Genomic DNA, 22,871 nt, shown 5'->3' with positions numbered 1-22,871 from the left:
GGGTGCGATTTTAAAAAAGTGTTATATTTTTATATTTCTTTTCTAATATTTCATTGTTAGTATACAGAAATACAACCAATTTCTGAATGTTAATCTTTTATCCTGCTACTTTGCTGAATTCATTGATCAGTTTGAGTAGTTTTGGTGTGGCGTCCTTATGGTTTTCTATATCATGTCATCACACAGAGTGACAATTTTACTTCTTCTCTTCCAATTTGGATAACTTTTAATTGTTTTGTTTGTCAGACTGCTGTGGTAGGATTTTCAATACTATGTTGAATAAAAGTGGTGAGAGTGGGCATCCTTGTCTTGTTATAGATTTTAGTGGTAAGGCTTTCAGCTTTTCTCCTTTGAGTATTATATTGGCTGTGAGTTTGTCATAAATGGTTTTGATTACATTAAGGTATGTTCTCTCTATACCCACTTTGGCAAGAGTTTTTATCATGAATGGATGTTGATTTTGTCAAATGCTTTTTCTGCATCTATTTAGATGATCATGTGTTTTTTTTTTTCCCCCTTTGGATTTTAGGACCACACTCATGGCATATGGAGGTTCCTGGGCTAGGGGTTGAATTGGCACTGTAGCTGCTGGCCACATCCACAGCAACATGGGAGTCAAGCTGCATCTGTGACCTACGCCACAGAAATGCAGGATCTAAGCCATGTCTGGACCTACACCACAGCTCACAGCAATGCTGGATCATTAACCCACTGAGCAAGGCCAGGGATTGAACATGTGCCCTCATGGGTACCAGTTGGATTCATTAACCACTGAGCCATGACAGGAACTCTGATCATGTGGTTTTGATTTTTCTCTTGTTAATGTGGTGTATGATATTGATTGATTTGTGTATGTTGAATCATCCCGCTGGACCTGGGGTAAATCCCACTTGGTTGCGGTGTGTGATCTTTTTTATATGTTGATGAATTCAGTTGGCTAGATTTTTGTTGAGAATTTTTGTGTCTATATTCACCAAAGATATTGGCCTATAATTTTTTTTGGTAGTATCTTTGATTTTGATATTAGGGTGATGGTGGCTTCATAGAATGTCTTTGGGAGTGTTCCTTCTTCTTCAACATTTTGAAAAAGTTTAGCAATGATGGGTATGAGTTCCTTGTATGTTTGGTTGAATTCGCCTGTGAAGCCATCTGGTCCTGGACTTTTGTTTGTAGGGAGGGTTTTTATGACATATTCAATTTCATTTCTAGTGATTGCTGGGTTTAATTCATCTATTTCTTCCTCATTCTGTTTGGGTGGGCTCTAAGTCTCTAGAAAGTTGTTCATCTACTTTGTCAAATTCATAGTATTCTCTTTTTGTTTTCTTCAGTATCTGTTGAGATTTCTTTTTCATTTCTTTTTTTCTTTGAGTTCTTTCTCTCCTCTTCTTGGTTATTCTGGCCAAAGGTTGGTCAATTTTGTTTACCCTTTCAAAGAAGCAGTTCTTGGTTTTATTGATTTTTTTCTATTGTTTTTCTAATCTATTTTATTGATTTCCTCTCTGATCTTTATAATTTCCTTCCTTTTGCTGACTTTAGGTTTTATTTGTTCTTCTTTTCCTAGTTGGTGGGTTAAGTTGTTGGTTTGAAATTTTTTTCTTTTTTGAGGAAGGGCTGTATTGCTATGAACTTCCCTCTAAGCATTGCTTTGGCAACATCCCGTAGATTTTGAATGGTTGTTTCTTCAATATCATTTGTCTCAAGGTATTTTTTAATTTCCCTTTTGATTTCTTCATTGACCCATTGGTTTTTTAATAGCATATTGTTTAGTCTCCATGTAGTCAGTTTTTTTTTTTTCATTTCTTTTCCTGAGGTTGATTTCTAATTTCATGCCATTGTGGTCAGAGATGATACTTGAAATAAATTCTATAATCTTAAATTTGTTGAGGTTATTTTTGTGCCCCAGTATGTGGTCAGTCCTTGAGAATGTTCCATGTGTATTTGAAAACAATGTATATTCTGATTTTTTTTGGATGTAATGTCCTGAAAATGTCAATTGAATCTAACTTTTCTATCGTGTCATTAAGGATCTCTGTTGCCCCAGTGATTTTCTGTCTAGAGGATCTGTCCAGCGATGCGAATGGGGGTGTTAAAGTCTTCTACTATTACTGTATTCCCATCAATTTCTCCCTTTATGTCTGTTAGTATGTGTTGTATGTTTCTGGGTGCTCCTACTTTAGGGGCATATAATATTGATGACTGTAATATCCTCTTCTTGAATGGATCCTTTTATCATTAAATAGTGTCCTTTATCTTTTTATGGCCTTCACTTTAAAGTCCATTTTGTCTGATATGAGTATTGCAGCTCCTGCTTTCCTGTCTTTTCCATTTGCATGAAATATCTTTTTCCATCCCCTCACTTTCAATTTACATGTGTCCTTTGCCTTAAGGTGAGTCTCTTGTAGACAGCATATTGTAGGCTCTTACTTTTTAAAAAAATCAATCTGCCACTCTGTGTCTTTTGATTGGAGCAGTCAGTCCATTGTCATTTAAGGTAATTATTGATAAATATGTATTTATTGCCATGTTAAACCTTGTTTTCCACTTGTTCTATGTTTCTTCTTTTTCTTTTGGTTGAATGATTTCCCTTTATTTTATGCTTGTGTTCTCTTTTTTTTTTGTGTGTGTGGATGTAATGTTTGATTTGTGGTTGCCCTGTTTTTTTTAAGTATGTTAACCCCTTCCTGCATCTGCTTACTTTAGCCTGAGTGTCATACAGGCTCAAACACAGTCTTAAAAAAAAAGGATCTAGATTTTCTTACTTTCCTTCCTCACAAAATGATTTGAAGTCCTTTCGTAACATCTTCATATCTGTCCTTTTGCTGTTTCTTGTGTTTACCATTGCTTTTACAATAGGTTTTTTTTCCCCCTTTTAGATTTGTATACTGGTTTATTTAAGAGATTGCTTTCCAATTGTGATTTCCTCCATCCTATTTTTTCTTACTTTGTTTTTATTTAGAGGAGCCCTTTCAGCATTTCTTTTAGAATGGTTTTAGTGTTGCTGTAGTTAGTTTTTGTTTGTTGGAGAAATTCTTTATTCCTCCTTCTATTTTAAATGAGATTCTTGCTGGGAAGAGTATTCTAGGCTGCAAATTTTTCTCTTTTAGAACTTTGAATATCTTGCCACTCCCTTTTGGCTATCATGTCTTTGGAGAGACATCAGATGATAGCTTTATGGGGGTTCCCTTATAATTAAGTCTTTGTTTTTCTCTTGCCGCCTTTAGAATCTTCTCTTTAACTTTTGTCATTTTTATTATGTCTTGGTTTTGGCCTGTTTGGGGCCCTCTGTGCTTCCTGTATTTTGAAATATGTTTCCTTTAGATTTGGAAAGTTTTCAGCCATCATTTCCTCAAATATATTTTCAATCCCCTTTCCTTTTTCTTTTCCTTCTGGAATCCCTATTATATGTAGATTGGCCCACTTTATATTATCCCATAGATCTCTTATATTGCTTTCATGTTTTTTTTAATTTGGTTTTTTGTCTGCTGTGCTGGTTGAGCGATTTCCATTATTCTATATTCCAAGTCACTGATTTGATCCTCTGCATTCATTCTACTCTTCAGTGCCTTTAACTCAGCTTGTTTCTCTGCAAATGAATTTTCTATTTTTTCTTGCTCCTCTTTCTTCTTTCTAGTTCCTTTCTAAAGTAACCTGCATATCTGCTCTTAATTCCTTCATACTCACTCTTAATTCCTTCAGTATTTTTACTGTCTCCTTTTTGAACTCAGTGTCTGTTAGCATGCTGAGGACTGTTTTAATGTTTGCTCCCTGAGGTGAATTCTCCTGTTCTTTTAACTGGGAATAGTTACTGAGTGTCTTCATTTTGCTTATATTTTTCTTATTCTGTGAGTTTAGGGAAAACAACTACTGTAGTCTTGGAATCTATTATATGCTTGAGCATCCCTGGGTATTTTATGAGAGCGTGCTTTTTATTTTTATGGTGCTGTGCATAGTTCCAGGGAGGAGGCAATGGGCAGAGCTAGTAGCTAGTGCCTGGTTGTTGGGCCATTGAGAGTGGCAAGGACCTGTGGGAAAGTGGACCCCCCAGTGCTCCTAGTTGCTGGGTCCTGAGGAGTGACAGTGATCAGGCAGATGTAGGTGTTGCCCAGATCATTTGGCAGTGGCAGCAGCAGGGTGAGTGCATTCCCAGGGGAGTGAGAGCAACAATGGGTGGTGCTCAATTGCAGTGCCCTCTTCTCTGCCAACCTCTGAGGTGCCTGGGGCCGCAGGTGGTGCCTGTTCACAGACTTCTAGTGGTGGTGGGCAGTGCTCACCTCTGGTGTCTGACTGCTGTGGTTCGTCCCCACTGCCTGTAGATCACACAAGAGGCACCACATCACGCTTAACCCCCCACTGCCCTTAGCCCACACTACAGGTGCCCAGCCACCCACCCACAGCTCACACCGGTAGCCTGTGCAAGTGGCACCTTGCCACCCATAGTCTGCTCCAGAGGCAGCCTGTACTCTGAGAGTCTGCTCGTGTGCAGGGAAAAATATTCCTATGGTGGTCTGCCCCTCCTCCTCTTATCCTCCCCAACAATTGTGCCTTGCTTCTCCTGCAGGCCTAGATCTCCTCCAGGGTTCCCTCAGTTATGGTGCTCAGCCACACTGGTACACTGCTCCCTAGCCCCTCAGTTTGTCTTCACACAGCAACCCTAGTCCTCTCCCTGGAACTGACCTCTAGAGCCTGAGTCTCAGTGCCCAGCTCCTGCCCAAGCATCTCAGGCTGTGGTGTCCAGGGAGGCGGTCAGATGATCTATATGCTTTGCACTCTGCTTTGCCCTCTCCAGCCCAGCTGCTGCATTTTTCTCCCCGACTTGAGGTCCCTCTGTCTCAGCTGATCTCCCCATCAGTTAGGTGGCTTTCCAGGGTGTGGGTTCCTTTCCTCTTTAACAGCTGCCTCTCCAGAGTGCCAGTCCCACTCTGATTCCTTTTCTCTTCCTCCTTTTTTTTTTTTTTCCTTTTTGTTCTACCCAGTTATGTGGCCCTTTTTGGAGGTCCAAGGTCTTCTGCCAACATTCAGTAGATGTTCTGTGTGAATTGTTCTACATGCGGATTTTTTTTTTTTTTTTTTTTGTCTCTTTAGGGCCAACACTAAAAAGGCATATGGAGGTTCCCAGGCTAGGGGTCGAATTGGAACTGTAGCTGCTGGCCTATGCCACAGCTACAGCAATGCCAGATCCAAGCTGCGTCTGTGACCTACACCACAGCTCATGGCCAACACTGGACCCATAACCCACTGAGTGAGGCCAGGGATTGAACCTGCAACCTCATGGTTCCTAGTCGGATTCGTTTCTGCTGTGCCATGATGGGAACTCCCAGATGGTTTTTTTTTTTTTTTCATGTGTTTGTGGGAGAAGGTAAGCACCATATCTTACTCCTCTGCCATCTTGATCCTTCCCCCCCCCTTTTTTTTTTCTTCAAGTTTGGTTAAAGGTTTATAAGTTTTACCTAAGGTTTATAAGTTCTGTTTATTTTTTTCTAAGAATCAGCTTTTAGTTTCATTGCTCTTTTCTATGATTTTCTTTGTATTTATTTCTGCTCTGATCTTTATGATTTCTTCTGCTAACTTGGGGTTTTGTCTGTTCTTTCTCTAGTTGCTTTAGGTATAAAGTTAGGTTGTTTGAGATTTTTCTTGTTTCCTGAGGTAAGACTATATTATAAACTTCCTTCATAGAACTGATTTTGCTGCATCCCATAGGTTTTGGATTGTCATGCTTTTGTTGTCATTTGTCTCCAGATATTTCCTGATTTCCTCTTTCATTTCTTCAGTGATCCACTGGTGGTTTAATCATCTTGTAGATGATTTCTAGTCTCATTGTGCCGTGGCTAGAAAAAAATACTTGACACGATTTTAATTTTCTTCAGTTTACCATGGCTGGCTTTGTGGCTCAGCATGTGATCTATCTTGGAGAATATTCTGTGTGCACTTGAGAAGAATATATTCTGTTTCTTTCGGAATGTACTATAAATATCATGTCCTCCTGGTCTAACATCATTTTAAGCCTGGGTTTCCTTATGGATTTTCTGTCTGGATGATCTGTCCATTGCTGTAAATGGGGTATTAAAATCCCCCACTATATATGAACATTCCCTGGGGCCTCTGCTACCAGTATCCTTGACCCCTCCCTCCATGAACCACAGCCAATCCCCACCTCCCGAGAAACCCACAGGTCAGTTTGGCCCAGGCTCCTACAGAATCACTGCTTTACCCTGGGTCCCAGTGCACATAAAACTTTGTGTATGCCCTCTAAGAATGGAGTCTTTCTTTTTCCCAGTCAAGAAAGACTTGTAGCTCCTGTACACAAGGCCTGCTGGCTTTCAAAGTCAAATGCTCTGGGGGCTCCTCCTCCCAGTGACAGACCCCCAGGCTGGGGAGCCTAACATGGGACTCAGAACTCTCACTTCTGTGGGAGAACCCCTGTGATATAATTATTTTCAAGTTTGTGGGTTGTCCACCCATTGGGTATAGGATTTGATTATACCACAAGAGTCTCCCCACTACCATCTTATTGTGGTTTCTGGTCTTCATAGAATATCTTTTTTGGTAGGTTCTTGTCTTTTTTTGTCAATGGTTGTACAGCAGTTAGTTGTGATTTTGGTGTTTTTGTGAGAGGGGGTGAGCTCAAGTCCTTCTACTTTGCCATTCTGTCTCCTCTTTCAGGACTTAAATAACGTGGTTATTTTAATGAAACTTCAGAAATTTCCTTAGATTTTTATATTTCCTCCTTATTAAGTCAATAACTCAACTACTCCTTGCTTTCTTAAGGGACAGGAGATATCCCACCACTCCACCTGTGAAAGATTCATACTCATTTTGACCAGAACCAATTTAGAAGACGCTTGTGGGACCTTGCAATAAATACTCCAGTGGTCCCAACCATTCCTAGTGACCCTCAGATTCACACAATTTATCATTTATCCTGCATTCCCAAGGTGTGGAGCAGAAGTGTTCACGATTAGCTTCGGAATAGCATTCAGAAGTGCTAAAGTGCTTAAAAGACTGAACAACAGCTGACAAGAAGCACAGTTGGATGTGGTCTGTAGTAACCTGACCCCTGCCTCCACATGCCACCTGTGCTCTATGGATGCACTCAGTTGAACTGCCCTCTGGCATGTGAATGAGTGACCTCTGCCTAGAATTCTATCATGGCTCACCCTATACTAGTCTACCTTTGAGCCTGGGCAGACTTTCACTCATCATTCAGGGTTCACTTGGATGGCACTTGCCTGGAAGTTGTCCTTTAATGACAAAAGCAGTCCTTCCTTAATAAAGTATCAAATACTTGTAGTTACAAAAAGTTAAAATTCCCCCAGGTGGTGATACTTTACAAGAAAAACACAATGACCCCTTTTGAATAGCCTATGTAAGCCTGCTGACGCTTCCTCCCACCCACTGCTACCCTGAGCACCTCCTGGTCTCCTACCCTCTTGCTGGATGTCAGGAGCCTCTTTTCCCTTCCCAACCACAGTTAATTCTCAGGTAATTCTGCATGTAACTATGCCTACAGAAGAATTCTGATGTAGTATGAAAGTGGAGTTTGAGCCATGCTGTTGAAGAACCTCTCTTTTCCTTCCTGCAGGGAAGCTCTTGGTAAATGTCTTATAAATTTTGAGTCTATGCTCAACTACTTTCCCCATATTCACACTCCCATGTCTAGGATTCTTATCCCTCTGAGGGACCCCTGTGTATTCCAATACCTTCTCTATGGTGGTCTTCATCACACAATATCCTAATGATTTGCCGCCTCACCTGTAACCTTTTTCAGACTTCACAAATTGAGGGCAGAGCCTGGGCATCCTGGTCACTGCCAGATTCCCAGCTTCTGTTTAGACATGGCAACCAATTATGGGCTGTTCTTGGTACAGAACGGTCCAGTCCATACTTGGTACTTACAGTAATCCTAAAGGATATGTACCAGCATTACTCCAATTACATGGATGTGAGGCTACGTACAGAGAAGCCAAGTCACTGTTTCAAGACCACAGAGCTATTTAGCGGTGAACCAGCATTTGGACCTATGGCCTGACTTCAGAACGATTAATACATAGTGGTTGCTCATACAGTAGCTTGTTTTCCCTCTTCTTGTCTTCCCTCTTATGTGCTCTATCTGTGAACAAAATATGTGAACCAGAATTGGCAAGAAAGTCAGCCTGTGATGTGCCCTCTAGCCTTTCCTGGATTCCAGCGCATGCTTTCCATCTACTCTGGTGATGGTGAGAGCCAGATGTGAACCCCTAAAGATGGTACTGAGCAGGGGCCAGGATTTCAGACATCCAATTAGGAGGACCTAAGTTTCAATCCTACCTACTGCTACCTCCTAACTCTGTACTTGGGCAATATTTTACTTCTCCATGCCACACCTCCCTCATCCATAAAATGGGGATCATTCCATTTCCTTGGCAAAGCTGCTGTGCAGATTAAATAAGCCCATGACTCTGAAATGTTAATGCAGTGCCTGGACCCAGCACTGACTTCTTATTGTTGTAAAAGATCAATAAGAAGTTTGGCCAACCTGAGTCAACTTTGTGTAAAATTATCCTATGATCAGAAATGAAAGTTATTCTCTTCCCGGTGAACAAGTTCTTGAAAAACATTTAAACAAAGCTTACTGAATTTGCTTGGCTTTTCTTAGAAAATGCTTCTCATATTTACTCAGCCATGATGCTCCAAGACTGAGCTTTATTATAAAATGCAGATGGTGTACCTAAGTGTAAACTAGAAATAAAAATAACAATTTCCTAAACACAGACATCCAGTAGAGAATAGCCAACCAATTAGTAAAACAGTCCCCCATCTTCTTTTTCCATCTTAGAATTATTTGGGTATCATCCTTCTCTCTGAAAAATGCTAGGTCACATCTTCTCTCCCTATATTTTTTCTAAGGTAGTTTGGAAGAAAACACTTGTTCCTTCTTGTTCTGTCTTCTACCTAACAATTAATTAAAAGTACTGGAGTGTGTAAAGTTTATTAACACCTTCTAGTCCTGTGTCACATGGCTGTTGCAAGGTCAGAAACTAAAAGCTCCCCATTTAAGGTATTATAATTATTATTCACAGAAGAAAGGGTTAAAAACACAACAGCTTTAGGGCAGTTGGGATAAGGAGTAGTATTTATAGGAAAAATATTAACATGCCGAGACAATGTACTATATGAACTATTTCAAGTAAAAAGCTGCAACTGTGCCTTTGGTGAATTATATAGGGAATTATATATTAATTTCTTCCTATGAACTCAAGAAATAAAAGCTAACTTAATTATTCTTTAGCACCAGAAAATAATTCTATAATTCCTAATTTTCACTAATTAGTCTTGGGACTGCTCAGGATTTTTCCAAATTAGTAAAGTTTTATAGTAAAAATAATTTTATTCTTCTGAAAGTGAATTTAAGCAGAATTCTGTGGTGAAGTATATAATAAGATTACACTCTTAAAGTAGTTAAGAGCACAAGATAAATTTTCTTCCACTCTTGGAGAAAAGCTTAATTATGAAAGGAATTTGGGCCATTTCCCCCTTTCTCTCCAGGGCTCAGAGAATTCTCCTTCTCCTGGGTCACTGGTACATAGCCTGTGAGTCTGTACAAAGGTCCTGAATTTCAAAGGGAGGAAAATGACAGTCCTGGAGTTAGGTTTCTGTAGTTTCATGCCACTTGTGCGTGAAGCCCACTCACCAGCTTTCCCCTCTGCTGCGCAGACCTGGTCTCTCGCAAGGTGTACACGTCTCCACAGACAGAGATCTCGCGCCAGACCCCGGGCTGGGACTCCTCCGTGAAGCCCCCTCTTGGATGCATCACCAAGACGCCATTGGTCGTGAGCCCATCCATGTGGCCATCAGGGTTTTTCCACTTTGCTGCCTTTTCCTGGAGAGCATATCACAGAGAAGATTATGTTCAGCATGAAGGGATTCCAGAATCGCTTTCAAGGACTGGGGAGGGGTAAGGGGCAGCAAGTGATTAATTTTCATTTTCTGCTTGAAGCTAAATATACAATGAGTCTGACAAAATGAAAGAAGTGCAAACATGGACGAATGACTTAGTGCTTGGATACACATTATATTTATCTTGGGCGCTTCAAAAACAAAACCTGATGCGTGGGCCTCTCCCTCAGAGATGCTGAAAACGAAAATCGAACCAGAAGCCTTGGGCAAAGCAAACCTTTTGGCCACAATTAAATGTTATATATGATAATAATGGGTGTTTTTCTAGAAACAATATACTTAATAACAGTACTTACTCCAAGAAATATGTTCTTGGAAGAGTCGAATCCGGCTGCGAATATCCGTGCTGTGTAAGGTTCATTCCTGTCACAGACTATCCTGCAGGCAAACCTGGATATGGTGCTTTGTGTGATCTGGGCCTCATCATTATTCTGACTGCCAGAGATTGTGTCTGTTACAACGAAGTCGATGGGGCTTTCTGTTGATCTGCCCACCTAAAAAAATCAAGTAATACTCATGATCCACGTGAAAAACATGCTGTCAACCGTATTTTGTTCACATGAAGTGAGTAGTGAGGATCTCTTTAACATTCCTTATCTCTACTATGAAGGTCAGGACTCAGGACCTAATGAAAAAATTTGCAGTTCTGCTCCTTTTCTCTTTTTAAAGATGATGTGGTAACCAACCGTCAGATTGTCAATGTTAAGAGAAAAGCTCAATTTTGTGTTCTGGAGGAAAACAGATCTCACCCCAAATAGGTGTTATCTTGAATCAGGTAGAAACATTACTACTTTTTCAACAAATCACTTTTTTTTTTTTTCCAATTTAATTTCCAGTGAGAAAACAAGATTTTAAAGGAAGCCAGCAAACAAAAGAACTATCTACTCCACTCTGGTGCTTGCCCAGCTCCAGGGACTGGTTTTTCCCCACTGAGTGAATCCACCAGTGACTCACAGCACAGAGCAAGAAGAGCTCCAACCAAGACACAGACACATTGCCTGTTTCCATTACTCAGCATAAATGAGAGTGACGTAAAGGGTTTACAAGTCAGCCCAGGGAAGTCCCAAGTCTGAGATGCAGTCCCATGACAGACTTAAAACACTGCTCTTAACATCTCAGTTTTGGATTTTTAAACTTCCTTGGGAAACTCTAAAAAGCTGTCAATAATATTTTACTGGCTTACTTGCCTTGGTAAGTTTAAATGCTGCCTGAAAGATACATTTCAGGAGCATGATTTTAGAGGTCTAACAAAGCTCTTCATACTCAATAAATCCAAGTAAGACGGGCACTGCTGTGTCCTGTAAACTGGGAAGTATTTGTTTACAAGTAAGGAAATCCCTATCACAAAACATTTAAACGTCTATGTAATGATCTATGAATCCCTAACCGAAATACACAGATAAATGTTACATATGCCAAAGACATTTCTTATAACTTATAGGTAAATGAATCATTTCTTCTTAAATTATATGTATATATAAATATAAATATATATATATGTACAAATTGTCCTTTCAGGGCTGCACCTGCATCATATGGAAGTTCCTAGGCTACAGGTTGAATTGGAGCTGCAGCTGCTAGCCTACGCCATAGCCACACCAGAGCCAAGCCACCCATGCGACCTACACCACAGCTCGCGGCAATGCCAGATTGTTTTAACCCACTGAGTGAGGCCAGGGATTGAAACCACGTCCTCATGGATCCTATTTGGGTTGGTTACTGCTGAGCCAAAGGAGAACTCCCTGTTAAATGATATTAATGTTCTCTCCTAACAATAGCAACTTTGATTCTTTCAATGGAAGGAACACACAGAGCGCCCAGATGTATACATATAAAGCCCCCAAAAGTCAATTTTCCAGGTATCTTTATTTTGTTTTCAAAATTTTATCTAAAACATAAACAATGTAAGACTTTTTTTTAATCCAAATAGATAAAGGTGAAATAAATATAAAAAATATACCTTGCATCATTTAGGTCTGCCTGCTTTGTGGAACAATATTTATTATTAAATTTCTTTTGTAAATTTCACATATACATTCTCATGCATAGACTATCTCTGTCAAACCAACAGACAACCTATTTTCTCTTGTTTTTTACAACCCTTAATTTCTTATCCTAATGAAATGTGCCTGGAATAATCTAAACCACTGGGTTTACCGAAACTCATCACCTTGAATTGCATATTGCCTGAATGTATGCATTTTGGGTTTAGAAAACATATAACTTGTTTAAAAATGCAACATAAAATCTAAATTAGAGATATTATAAAATCACATCATATGACTAATCTTCTAGAAGTTGCAGAATCTTCCCTCTTCTAGATTTAAAAACTGGGTGTGTAAATCAGAAGCTCTACTGACTCAGACCACTCTAATTTTTTGAAGCCTTTTTTTTTTAAGCCACTCTCATAGTTACTTTCAGGTATATAATATAGTACTAACCATAATCACCATACTGTACATTACAGCCCCAGAATTTATTCATCTTACAGCTGGAAGTCTGTACTGTCTGACCAATATCTCCCCATGCCCCCCTCTCCCCAGCCCCTAGTAACTACCACTCTAATCTGTTTTTATGGTTTTGATTTTTTAAAAGTTTTATATCTAAGTGATATCACACATCATTTGTCTTTCTCTGTTTATTTCACTTTAAAAAGTTGTTTTTTCTTTTTTATCAACTATATTATTTAAAAATTTTTTAATTATGCAAATGAATTTATCACATCTGTAGTTGTATAATGATCACAACAATCTGATTTCACAGGATTTCCATCCCACAGCCCAAGCACATCCCCCCACCCCCCAAACTGTCTCCTCTGGAGACCATAAGATTTTCAATATCTGTGAGTCAGCATCTGTTCTGTAAAGAAGTTCAGTCTGTCCTTTTTTCAGATTCCACATTGTCAGTGAAAGCATTTGATGCTGGTGTCTCAAGTTGTTTTTTCTTAATTAGAAAAGTAACAAATGCACTGCAAACTATTTCCCAAATATAGAGAAATATACAGACTACTCCAAACTCAGAAACAAATGTCCTGAACCTCTCTCTATTCCAATGAAGCTGAGAAATAAAATATGAATAGTACTAAAACTGCCTGGTTATCATAAAAAAACCCAGAGCTCTCACAAAGACACAGGCTGACCTAATTTCTGTCACCTCTGTGAGAGGGCAAAGACTTTTCAAGCTCTGTTAAAAGCTCAAAGCTAAAACCATACTCCAATAGAATGTCACACAACTGCTCCTTGTCTATAGAGATTACTCTCTTCAAGAAAGGCTATTCCGATTTCATCCCAATGTATTAAATTAATGTCTTGATGAATTAACTGAAATTGCCTGTAAAATGTGACATTTTATTTCAACTGGAACATAGTGTTAGGATCAATTATTTCAAGTCATGATACTTATCTGACTGGACATGCAAGGTTTATTGGTTCAAGTCTAATCTGTAGAGTATCTATATATTTCTATACACAAACCTCATGTTGCTTTTGCCAGGAAAAAAAATCAAAGCCACTTTCCTAATAAAAACTCACTGAATGTGGAAGACTTGGAGCCTGTGCTTGCTTTTGACTGTTGGGTTAACTCCACATTATTTTAAGGGCAGTCATGTGGCCCATTCAAGATGTATCTGGATTTCACCTAACAATCATAAGGCAGCCACGGGGAGAATTTTAACTCCTTGCTGCTGACAGGCATGTATACAGCATCTTGGGGTCCTTTCAACTGTGTATATATAAGAGAGAAGTTTGAGTCTGCCCGGCTGTCAAAGTCGGCACAGGTCAAACGGTACAGAAGTACCTGAAAGGGCTTCCCCTTCCCCTTCCCCAGGCCAAGTCTGCCCACATGTCCCTGCATCTGTAACCTTATTTTCTGACTTCCCTCCTATGACAAGGATGGAATATTGCTGTTCCTATCCAAGAGCCATCGCTTCATGGTGCTGGCGCCCCAACATTCTCCCTTTCCCAAGGATCCTGTCCCTGACACTGACCCCTCTTGCTCCTGAATCATCCATTTCTCTCCATAGTGGATCTTGGCATCAGACACCAAACATTCTGGAGCTTCTCAAAGTCTGTGTGCAGTAAAGGACCAGGTTTTTTTTTGTTTGTTTGTTTTTTTGTTTAGTTTTTAAATTTCAACTTGTCACAGAGTGTCTTTTAAAAGATATTAACAAAAGTCGAATGTTTTCTGCATCTACAGAGATGATCATGTGGTTTTTGACTTTTCTTTGTTAATGTGGTGTACAACGTTGATTGATTTGCGTATGTTGAACCATCCTTGTGAACCTGGGATGAATCCCACCTGTGGTGTATGATCTTTTTTATATGTTGTTGGATTCGGCTGGCTAAAATTTTGTTGAGAATTTTTGCGTCTATATTTATCAAAGATATTGGCCTACAGTTTTCTTTTTTGGTGGTATCTTTGTCTGGTTTTGGAATTAGGGTGACGGTGGCATCATAGAATGTCTTTGGGAGTGTTCCTTCTTCTTCAACCTTTTGAAAAAGTTTAAGGAGGATGGGTATAAGTTCCTCTTTGTATGTTTGGTAGAATTCGCCTGTGAAGCCAGCTGGTCCTGGACTTTTATTTGCAGGGAGTGTTTTTATGACATATTCAATTTCACTTCTAGTGATCAGTCTGTTCACTTGATCTATTTCTTCTTGATTCTATTTTGGCAAGTTGTAAGTCTCTAGAAAGTTGTCCATTTCTTCTAGGTTGTCAAATTCGTTAGCAAACAATTGTTCATAGTATCCTCTCATGGTTTTTTGTATTTCTGTAGTATCCATTATGACTTCTCCTTTTTTTATTTCTTATTTTGTTTATTTGGGTTCTCTCCTCATCTTGGTGAGTCTAACCAGGGGGTTGTCAATTTTGTTTACCTTTTCAAAGAACCAGTTCTTGGTTTTATTGAATTTTTCTATTGTTTTTTGAATCTCTATTTTATTGATTTCCTTTTTGATTTTTATTATTTCCTTCCTTTTTATTATTTCCCAAATATAGAGAAATATACAGACTACTCCAAACTCAGAAACAAATGTCCTGAACCTCTCTCTATTCCAATGAAGCTGAGAAATAAAATATGAATAGTACTAAAACTGCCTGGTTATCATAAACCAGGTTTTGTTTGTTCTTCTTTTTCTAATTCATTTAGGTGGTGAGTTAAGTTGTCAATTTGAGATTTTTCTTCTTTTTTGAGGAAGGCCTGTATTGCCATGAATTTCCTTTTGCAGCATCCCATAGATTTTGAGTGTTTGTGTCAAAGGATCACCGCCTTGGATGTTTGGGAACCAAATGGCTATACAAGTTTCCAAAGGCCTCCTTCTCAACTTCCTTATTCCTCCCATCAGGAATTGTTCATGGACGTTTCACTGCTTGGCTGAGCAGCATTTGAACAGCACTGCAATAGGCCAGTGTCTCATCTTTAAGAATGTTTTCCTTTCCTGGAAAGTGGCTCTCAAACTATAGCCCCATTTCTCTGACTCATTTAATAGCAAAACTTCTTGAAAAACCTGCCACTAGTTACTCCTCTGCTTCCTCACTTGTTCCCTTAACCCCCTTCCTAACCCACTCCAACAGGGCTGCTCTCGGCACTGTTCTACCGAACCCACCTTGCTGAGGTTTTCATGGCTTATCATCAGCTGGCATATCCTGGTACATCTGTACCTAGTATTAAAATAGTGAAACCCTTCCAAGCTAGTTGGTAAATAGCCCCCTTCCCTTCTCTTTTTGTTCTCTCCCTACTGAGGGACATTTAGGTTGTTCGTAATCTTTCGCTATTAAACCATGCATTTAGCAATAAGTTCATAAAAATGTCATTTTGCATGTATGTAGGGGTATCTCTGGGCTAAATCTCTACAAAGAAGATGATTTTAGAAAGAGAAGAGCTGATTGCAAGCATTGTGAATTTTTCTTAGGTATTTACAAATCACCGGCCCACTGAGATCAGACCAATTTACAGGATGTAGGAGAATGTCAAAACCTTTAGATTTTTGCCAAAGGTAAGTGAAAAATGGTATCTTGTTTGATTTGAATTCACATTTGTGTTTTTATAAGACTGAGCATATTTTATTTTTTATTTTTTTGTCTCTTTAGGGCCACACCCACGGCATATGGAAGTTCCCAGGCTAGGGGTTGAATCAGAGCTACAGCTGCCAGCCCACATCACAACACAGCAACATAGGATCTGAGCCACATCTGTGACCTATACCACAGCTCACAGCAACGACAGATCCTTAACCCACTAAGTGAGGCCAGGGATGGAACCTGTGTCCTCATGGATACTAGCCCGGTTCATTACTGCTGAGGCACAATGGGAACTCCAGAGCATATTTTCTTATTTTTAAAAGCCAGTTGTATATCTCCTTTTTTGATGTTAGCATCTATGATACTTTGACATTTCTTTCAACATCATTTATTTAATAACTCTCCATATAGAAATGCAAAGCTTTGTGGTTTTATCTGTGTTTGTGTTTTTCCTTTAGTAGCCTTAATTTTAATTTCCTGTTGTTTTAAAGTACCAAATCTTGGAAGGATTCATAGACACAGAAAACAAATTTGTGGTTACCAAAGGGGAAAGAATCAGGGGAGTGATAAATTAGGAGTTTGCGATTAACATATACACACTGCTACATATAAAATAAATAACCAACAAGGACTTAGAGTGTGTAGCACTGGGAACTCTACTCAATATGCTGCAATAAACTATAATGTGAAAGAATCTAAAAAAGTATATATATATTTTATGTATATAAATTATACATAAATTACATATATTACAAAATTTAACCACTTTGCTATACACCTGAACCTAACACAACATTGCATATCAACTCTCTACTTCAATAAAAAAGTTCCAATCTTGGATATATTATTAATTCTCTTCTTTTAAAATTAATTGAGTTCCCATCATGGCTCAGTAGTTAATGAACCTGACGAGCATCCATGAGGACGCAGGTTTGATCCCTGGCCTCACTCGGAGGGTTAAGGATCTGGTGTTGCTGTGAGCTGTGGTGTAGGTCGCAGACATGGCTCAGATCCCCCATTGCTGTGGCTATGGTGCAGGCCAGCAGCTGTATCTGACTGGACCCCTAGACCAAGAACCACCATATGCTGTGGGTGCAGCCCTAAAAAAGACAAAAAGACAAAAATAAAATTAATTGTTAATCTTTTCCTTTACTATTTCCTTCTTTCTTTTGATATGTTTCTGGACTTTTTTTTTTCACTGAAATTTTTATTTATTTTTTATTATAATTGGTTTATAATGTTCTGTTAATTTCTGCTGTACAGCAAAGTGACCCAGTTATACACATACATACATTCTTTTTCTCACATTATCCTCCGTCATGTTCCATCCCAAGTGATTAGATATAGTTTCCTGTGCTATATACAGTAGGATCTTATTGTTTATCCACTCCAAATGAAATAGTTTGCATCTACTAACCCCAAACTCCCAGTCCATCCCACTCCCTCCTCTTCCCCCTTGGCAACCACAAGTCTGTTCCCCATGTCTGGACTTTCTATTATATGCCACAAAAAAATATTCCCAAGCCTGTCCCCTATTTTCTTACTGTCATTTTTTAAAAGGAACTTTTGAGATAAATGTTTAGTTCCCTGGGTTCCTTCCTTCCAAATAATAATAAAGCACTTAAGTTTTTACATTTCTTCTGAGTACAACGGTATCAGTCACATCTCATGACTTATGCTATTAAGTGTTCCCATAGTTATTTTTTAAAAGGCCTGTAATTGTTGTTTTGATGTCCTTTTTGTTTCAAGTGTTTTATTTTGAACATGTTGGCTTTTAAAAGTGGCTGGCTATAAACAGTTTTATTCTTGTTTTTAAAGTCTATTTTTAATGCATTGAGGTCTGAGAATGTAGCCCTTATGATTTTTTTTTTCAATTTTAGAATTGTGTCCTTAGTCTTACAAAAACCAAATAGGAATAATTTTTATATTATTCTCATCTCCTTCCCCCTGGACATCACCAAACACAACAGTGTTAGAAGTTCTGATTACATATCAAAACATAGAATTGAAAGAAAAATGGGCTAAAAATATTCATGAAAAAAAGGATGTTACCTGAAACATATCTGTATCTTTATCATGTGTGTATTCGACCACCACAGTCTGATTCCTTGATAGAGTGTACGATATACTGTGTTGACCTTTGCAGCTGATAGCCTAATAATGAAATAAAAAATAAATTTATTACAGTTTCATTTCAACAACTTACCACAGTTCTATTTGTAGTTGAGACATCACTCTACCAGCAAAATCTAACACAAGCCAGCATTTTCCTAATGGTCACAGCCTGTTCCTGCCCTGTGCCCTGAATTACAGAGGAGTCAATAATCATAATATTAGGTTTACCAAGTATTCATCCTTGATGTGAACAATATTTCACTTAAGTCAAACCAAAGTTAATTCACTAGTTTACAAGATGAATTTAATCATAGTCTTATAAAAACATAACTTTCTCTATGCTACCTTAACTTAGTCATACAAATCTCAGAGTAATGTGATTTAAAATTTCTTTAAAATTTTTTTTATTTTCCCACTGTATAGCAAGGGGATCACCATGCACAAAAATAAACTCAAAATGGCTGAAAGACTTAAATATACGACAGGACACCATCAAACTCCTAGAAGAAAACATAGGCAAAACACTCTCTGACATCAACCTCATGAATATTTTCTCAGGTCAGTCTCCCAAATCAATAGAAATTAGAGCAAAAATAAACCCATGGGACCTCATCAAACTGAAAAGCTTTTGCACAGCAAAGGAAACCCAAAAGAAAACAAAAAGACAACTTACAGAATGGGAGAAAATAGTTTCAAATGATGCAACTGACAAGGGCTTAATCTCTAGAATATATAAGCAACTTATACAACTCAACAGCAAAAAAGCCAATCAATCAATGGAAAAATGGGCAAAAGACCTGAATAGACATTTCTCCAAAGAAGATACACAGATGGCCAGCAAACACATGAAAAAATGCTCAACATCGCTGATTATAAGAGAAATGCAAATCAAAACTACCATGATATACCACCTTACACCAGTCAGAATGGCCATCATTAATAAGTCCACAAATAACAAGTGCTGGACGGGGTGTGGAGAAAAGGGAACCCTCCTGCACTGCTGGTGGGAATGTAAACTGGTACAGCCACTATGGAGAACAGTTTGGAGATACCTTAGAAATCTATACATAGAACTTCCATATGACCCCGCAATCCCACTCTTGGGCATCTATCCAGACAAACTCTACTTAAAAGAGACACATGCACCCGCATGTTCATTGCAGCACTATTCACAATAGCCAGGACATGGAAACAACCCAAATGTCCATCGACAGATGATTGGATTCAGAAGAGGTGGTATATATACACAATGGAATACTACTCAGCCATTAAAAAGAACGACATAATGCCATTTGCAGCAACATGGATGGAACTAGAGAATCTCATACTGAGTGAAATGAGCCAGAAAGACAAAGACAAATACCATATGATATCACTTATAACTGGAATCTAATATCCAGCACAAATGAACATCTCCTCAGAAAAGAAAATCATGGACTTGGAGATTTAAAATTTCTTAATTTATGTATAAGGAGATCCTGCTGAATAGCATTGAGAACTATGTCTAGACACTCATGTCGCAACAGAAGAAAGGGTGGGGGAAAAAACTGTAACTGCAATGTATACATCTAAGGATGACCTGACCCCCTTGCTGTACAGTGGGAAAATAATTAAAAAAAAAAAAAAAGTGTGAATAAAAATAAAAAAAAAAATTTCTTAATTTATCTTACACTGAAACTGGTTAGGTCAATAACATTTTGTTATAGTAGTTTTCTTAGATGATAGAGATTATAATCAAAGTAAAAGAATTATGGACAAAGGAAATATTCTATAAAAACTTCTGTGTAATAATGTACTATTTTAGCCAATGAGACTCATACCTACATTCTGTTCTACATCTTTTTTAAACATCATGTAAGCAGCTGCTTAACCCAGATATTTATTTAATTAATAAATAAGGTAGCTAAGTTAGTTTTATCTTCTCTATTTTTAGACTAGACTAAAGCTAACAGTCTTTTTAAAAGACTCTAGAAACAAATATTCTTGTTCTTATTTCCCCCACAATGATATATTTGAACACATCTTAAGTTGTGGTCACATATTTTTAAATTTCCAAATTAACAAAGAAGTTTATTTAAATTATACTCCAAATTATTTCAATTATACTTTATCCATTCTACTTCAACCTAGCTTACCTTCATTTCCACTCTTATATTAAACATAATAAATAAAACTTTAATAAACCTATCTACTAAATATTTATTGAATGATGACACCGTATAAAGACCAAGAAAGCATTTGGAATAGGTAGAACATATATAGCACATTAATCACAGTGTACTCTCAATACATTTTTTGTCTTTAAGGGCCACACTGGCAGCATATAGAGGTTCCCAGGCTAGGGGTCGAATTGGAGCTATAGCCACCAGCCTATGCCAGAGCCACAGCAACGTGGGATCCAAGCCACATCTGCAACCTACACCAAAGCTCATGGCAATGCCAGACCCTTAACCCACTCAGCAAGGCTAGGAATCAAACCTGTGTCCTCATGGATGCTAGCTGGGTTCATTAACCACTGAGCCATGACAGGAAATCCTTTTTTTTTTTTTTTTTTTTTTTGGTCTTTAAGGGCTGCACTGGTGGCATATACTCTGAACATTTATATTTGCCCAATATAATTGCTTAGAGTAATAAATAGTACAACATTCCAAATCAACTTTGAAGTTAGCCTAGTTAATCTTATGGTTATTTAATCATCTGCCCTCAGGAACTTCAGATTGAAGTAATGTTCTGTTGTACATGCTTCATTAAGATAATACAAATATTAGACATAATAATTTATATATTTAATATCATTAGGAATCTAAAAAATACTTCTTAGACTACTCAACTCCAGTAACAAATATAATCTTAAATTTCCATTTACAATTCATTAAATTCAGTGCTATTGATATAAGCAACATTTCTGAAAGTCAATAGAGAACTATTTTCAATGTAAGTGGATGTTTATTTATCTTTACAGTTAAGTGAAAAAACCCACTTAATAATTTTATTAAACTCAAACTTCCATAACAGATAACCTGGGGGTGATTATTTATACAATAACTTATAATAGGGTTCCTTAAAAAGTATCTATTGCATTTTAAAGTTTTCCATTTACAAGTATATCAACTCAAACACAACTTCTTGGCACATACACTGTATTAAATAAGAATGTCTGTAGTATGCCAGCTATCTGCAAAAAGAGTTAACAAGTTCCAGAGCAGAATACTTTTTAAAAAGTTAGAGAAATCTATTGCATTTCTATATACTAACAATGAAAGATCAAAAAGAGAAATCAGAGAAACCATCCCACTTATCATCACATCAATTAGAATAAAATACCTAAGAATAAACCTACCTAAAGAGACTAAAGACCAATACTCTGAAAACTCTAAGACATTGATGAAAGAAATCAAAGACAACACAAATTGAGAGAAAGATATACCATGCTCTTAGATTGGAAGAATCAGTATTGTCAAAATGACTATGCTACCCAAGGCAACCTACAGATTCAATACAATCCCTATCAAATTACCAAGGATATTTTTTCACAGAAATAGAACAAAATATTTTAAAATTTATATGGAAACACAAGAGACCCAAAATAGCCAAAGCAATATGGAAAAAGAAAAGTGAAAATGGAGGAATCAGGCTCCCTGACTTCAAACAATACTGCAAAGCTACAGTCATCAAAATCCTATGGTACTGGCACAAAAACAGAAATATAGATCAATGAACAGGATAGGAGGCCCACAAATAAACCCAAGCACCTATGGTCAACTAATCTATGACAAAGGAGGAAAGAACATACAGTGGAAGAAAGATAGTCTCTTCAATAAGTTGTGCTGAGAAAACTGGAAAGCTACATGTAAAAACATAAAATTAGAATACTCTCCAACACCATACACAAAAATAAACTCAAAATGGGTTAAAGACCTAAATATAAGGCCAGATACAATAAAACTCCTAGAGGAAACATAGGCAGAATGTTCTTTGACATAAATCACAGCAACATCTTATTTGATCCACCTCCTACAATAATGACAATAAAAACATAAATAAACCAATGGAACCTAATTAAACTCAAAAGCTTTTGCACAGCAAAGGAAACCATCCAAAAAAGTGAAAAGACAACCCACAGGATGAGAGAAAATCTTTGTAAATGATGCAACAGACAAGGGTCTAATCTCCAAAATATATTAAAAAACTCATACAACTCAACAACAAAGAAACAAACAACCCCATTGAAAAATGTGCAGAAGACCTAAATAGATATTTCTCCAAAGAAGACATATGGATGGTCAACAGGCACATGAAAAAATGCTCAACATCACTAATTATTAGAGAAATGCAAATCAAAACTACGATGAGGTACCACCTCACACAAGTCAGAATGGCCATCATTAACAAGTCAACAAATAACAAATGTTGGAGAGGGTATGGAGAAAAGGGAACCTTCCTACACTGTTGGTGGGAATTAATTGGTACAACCACTGTGGAAAACAGTATGAAGTTACCTCAGAAAAAGACAAATACCATATGATATAACTTACCTGTGGAATCTAAAATATGGTACAGATGATCCTATTTACAAAACAGAAACAGATCACAGCCAGGAAGAGCAGACTTCTGGTTCCCAGGGGGAAGGCAGGAAGAGTGGGATGGATGGGGAGTTTGGGGGTTTTGGATGCAAACTGTAATATTTGGAATGGATGGGCAATGGGGCCCTATGGTACAGCACAGGGAACTGTGTGTGATTGGGTCACTTTGCTGTACAACAGAAGTTGAAGAAATATTGTAAATCAACTCTAATTAAAAAATGTTTT

At 37.9% G+C, this 22,871-nt stretch overlaps 1 protein-coding gene across 1 annotated transcript in view; it reads right to left on the bottom strand.

Annotated features, from left to right (window-relative positions):
• The window catches only part of PELI2 (pellino E3 ubiquitin protein ligase family member 2), a 206,354-nt gene that overhangs the window by 15,658 nt on the left and 167,825 nt on the right, over nucleotides 1-22,871 (bottom strand). The window contains 3 exon segments of the mRNA XM_013993445.2: nucleotides 9,668-9,856; nucleotides 10,230-10,427; nucleotides 18,001-18,102. Coding sequence (XP_013848899.2) covers nucleotides 9,668-9,856; nucleotides 10,230-10,427; nucleotides 18,001-18,102 — 489 coding nt within the window.

Source organism: Sus scrofa, chromosome 1, assembly GCF_000003025.6.
Source record: "Sus scrofa isolate TJ Tabasco breed Duroc chromosome 1, Sscrofa11.1, whole genome shotgun sequence".
NCBI classification, from domain to species: Eukaryota; Metazoa; Chordata; class Mammalia; order Artiodactyla; family Suidae; genus Sus; species Sus scrofa.
Note: the sequence above shows the minus strand (reverse complement) of the source record. Positions and strands in the feature narration are given on the sequence as shown.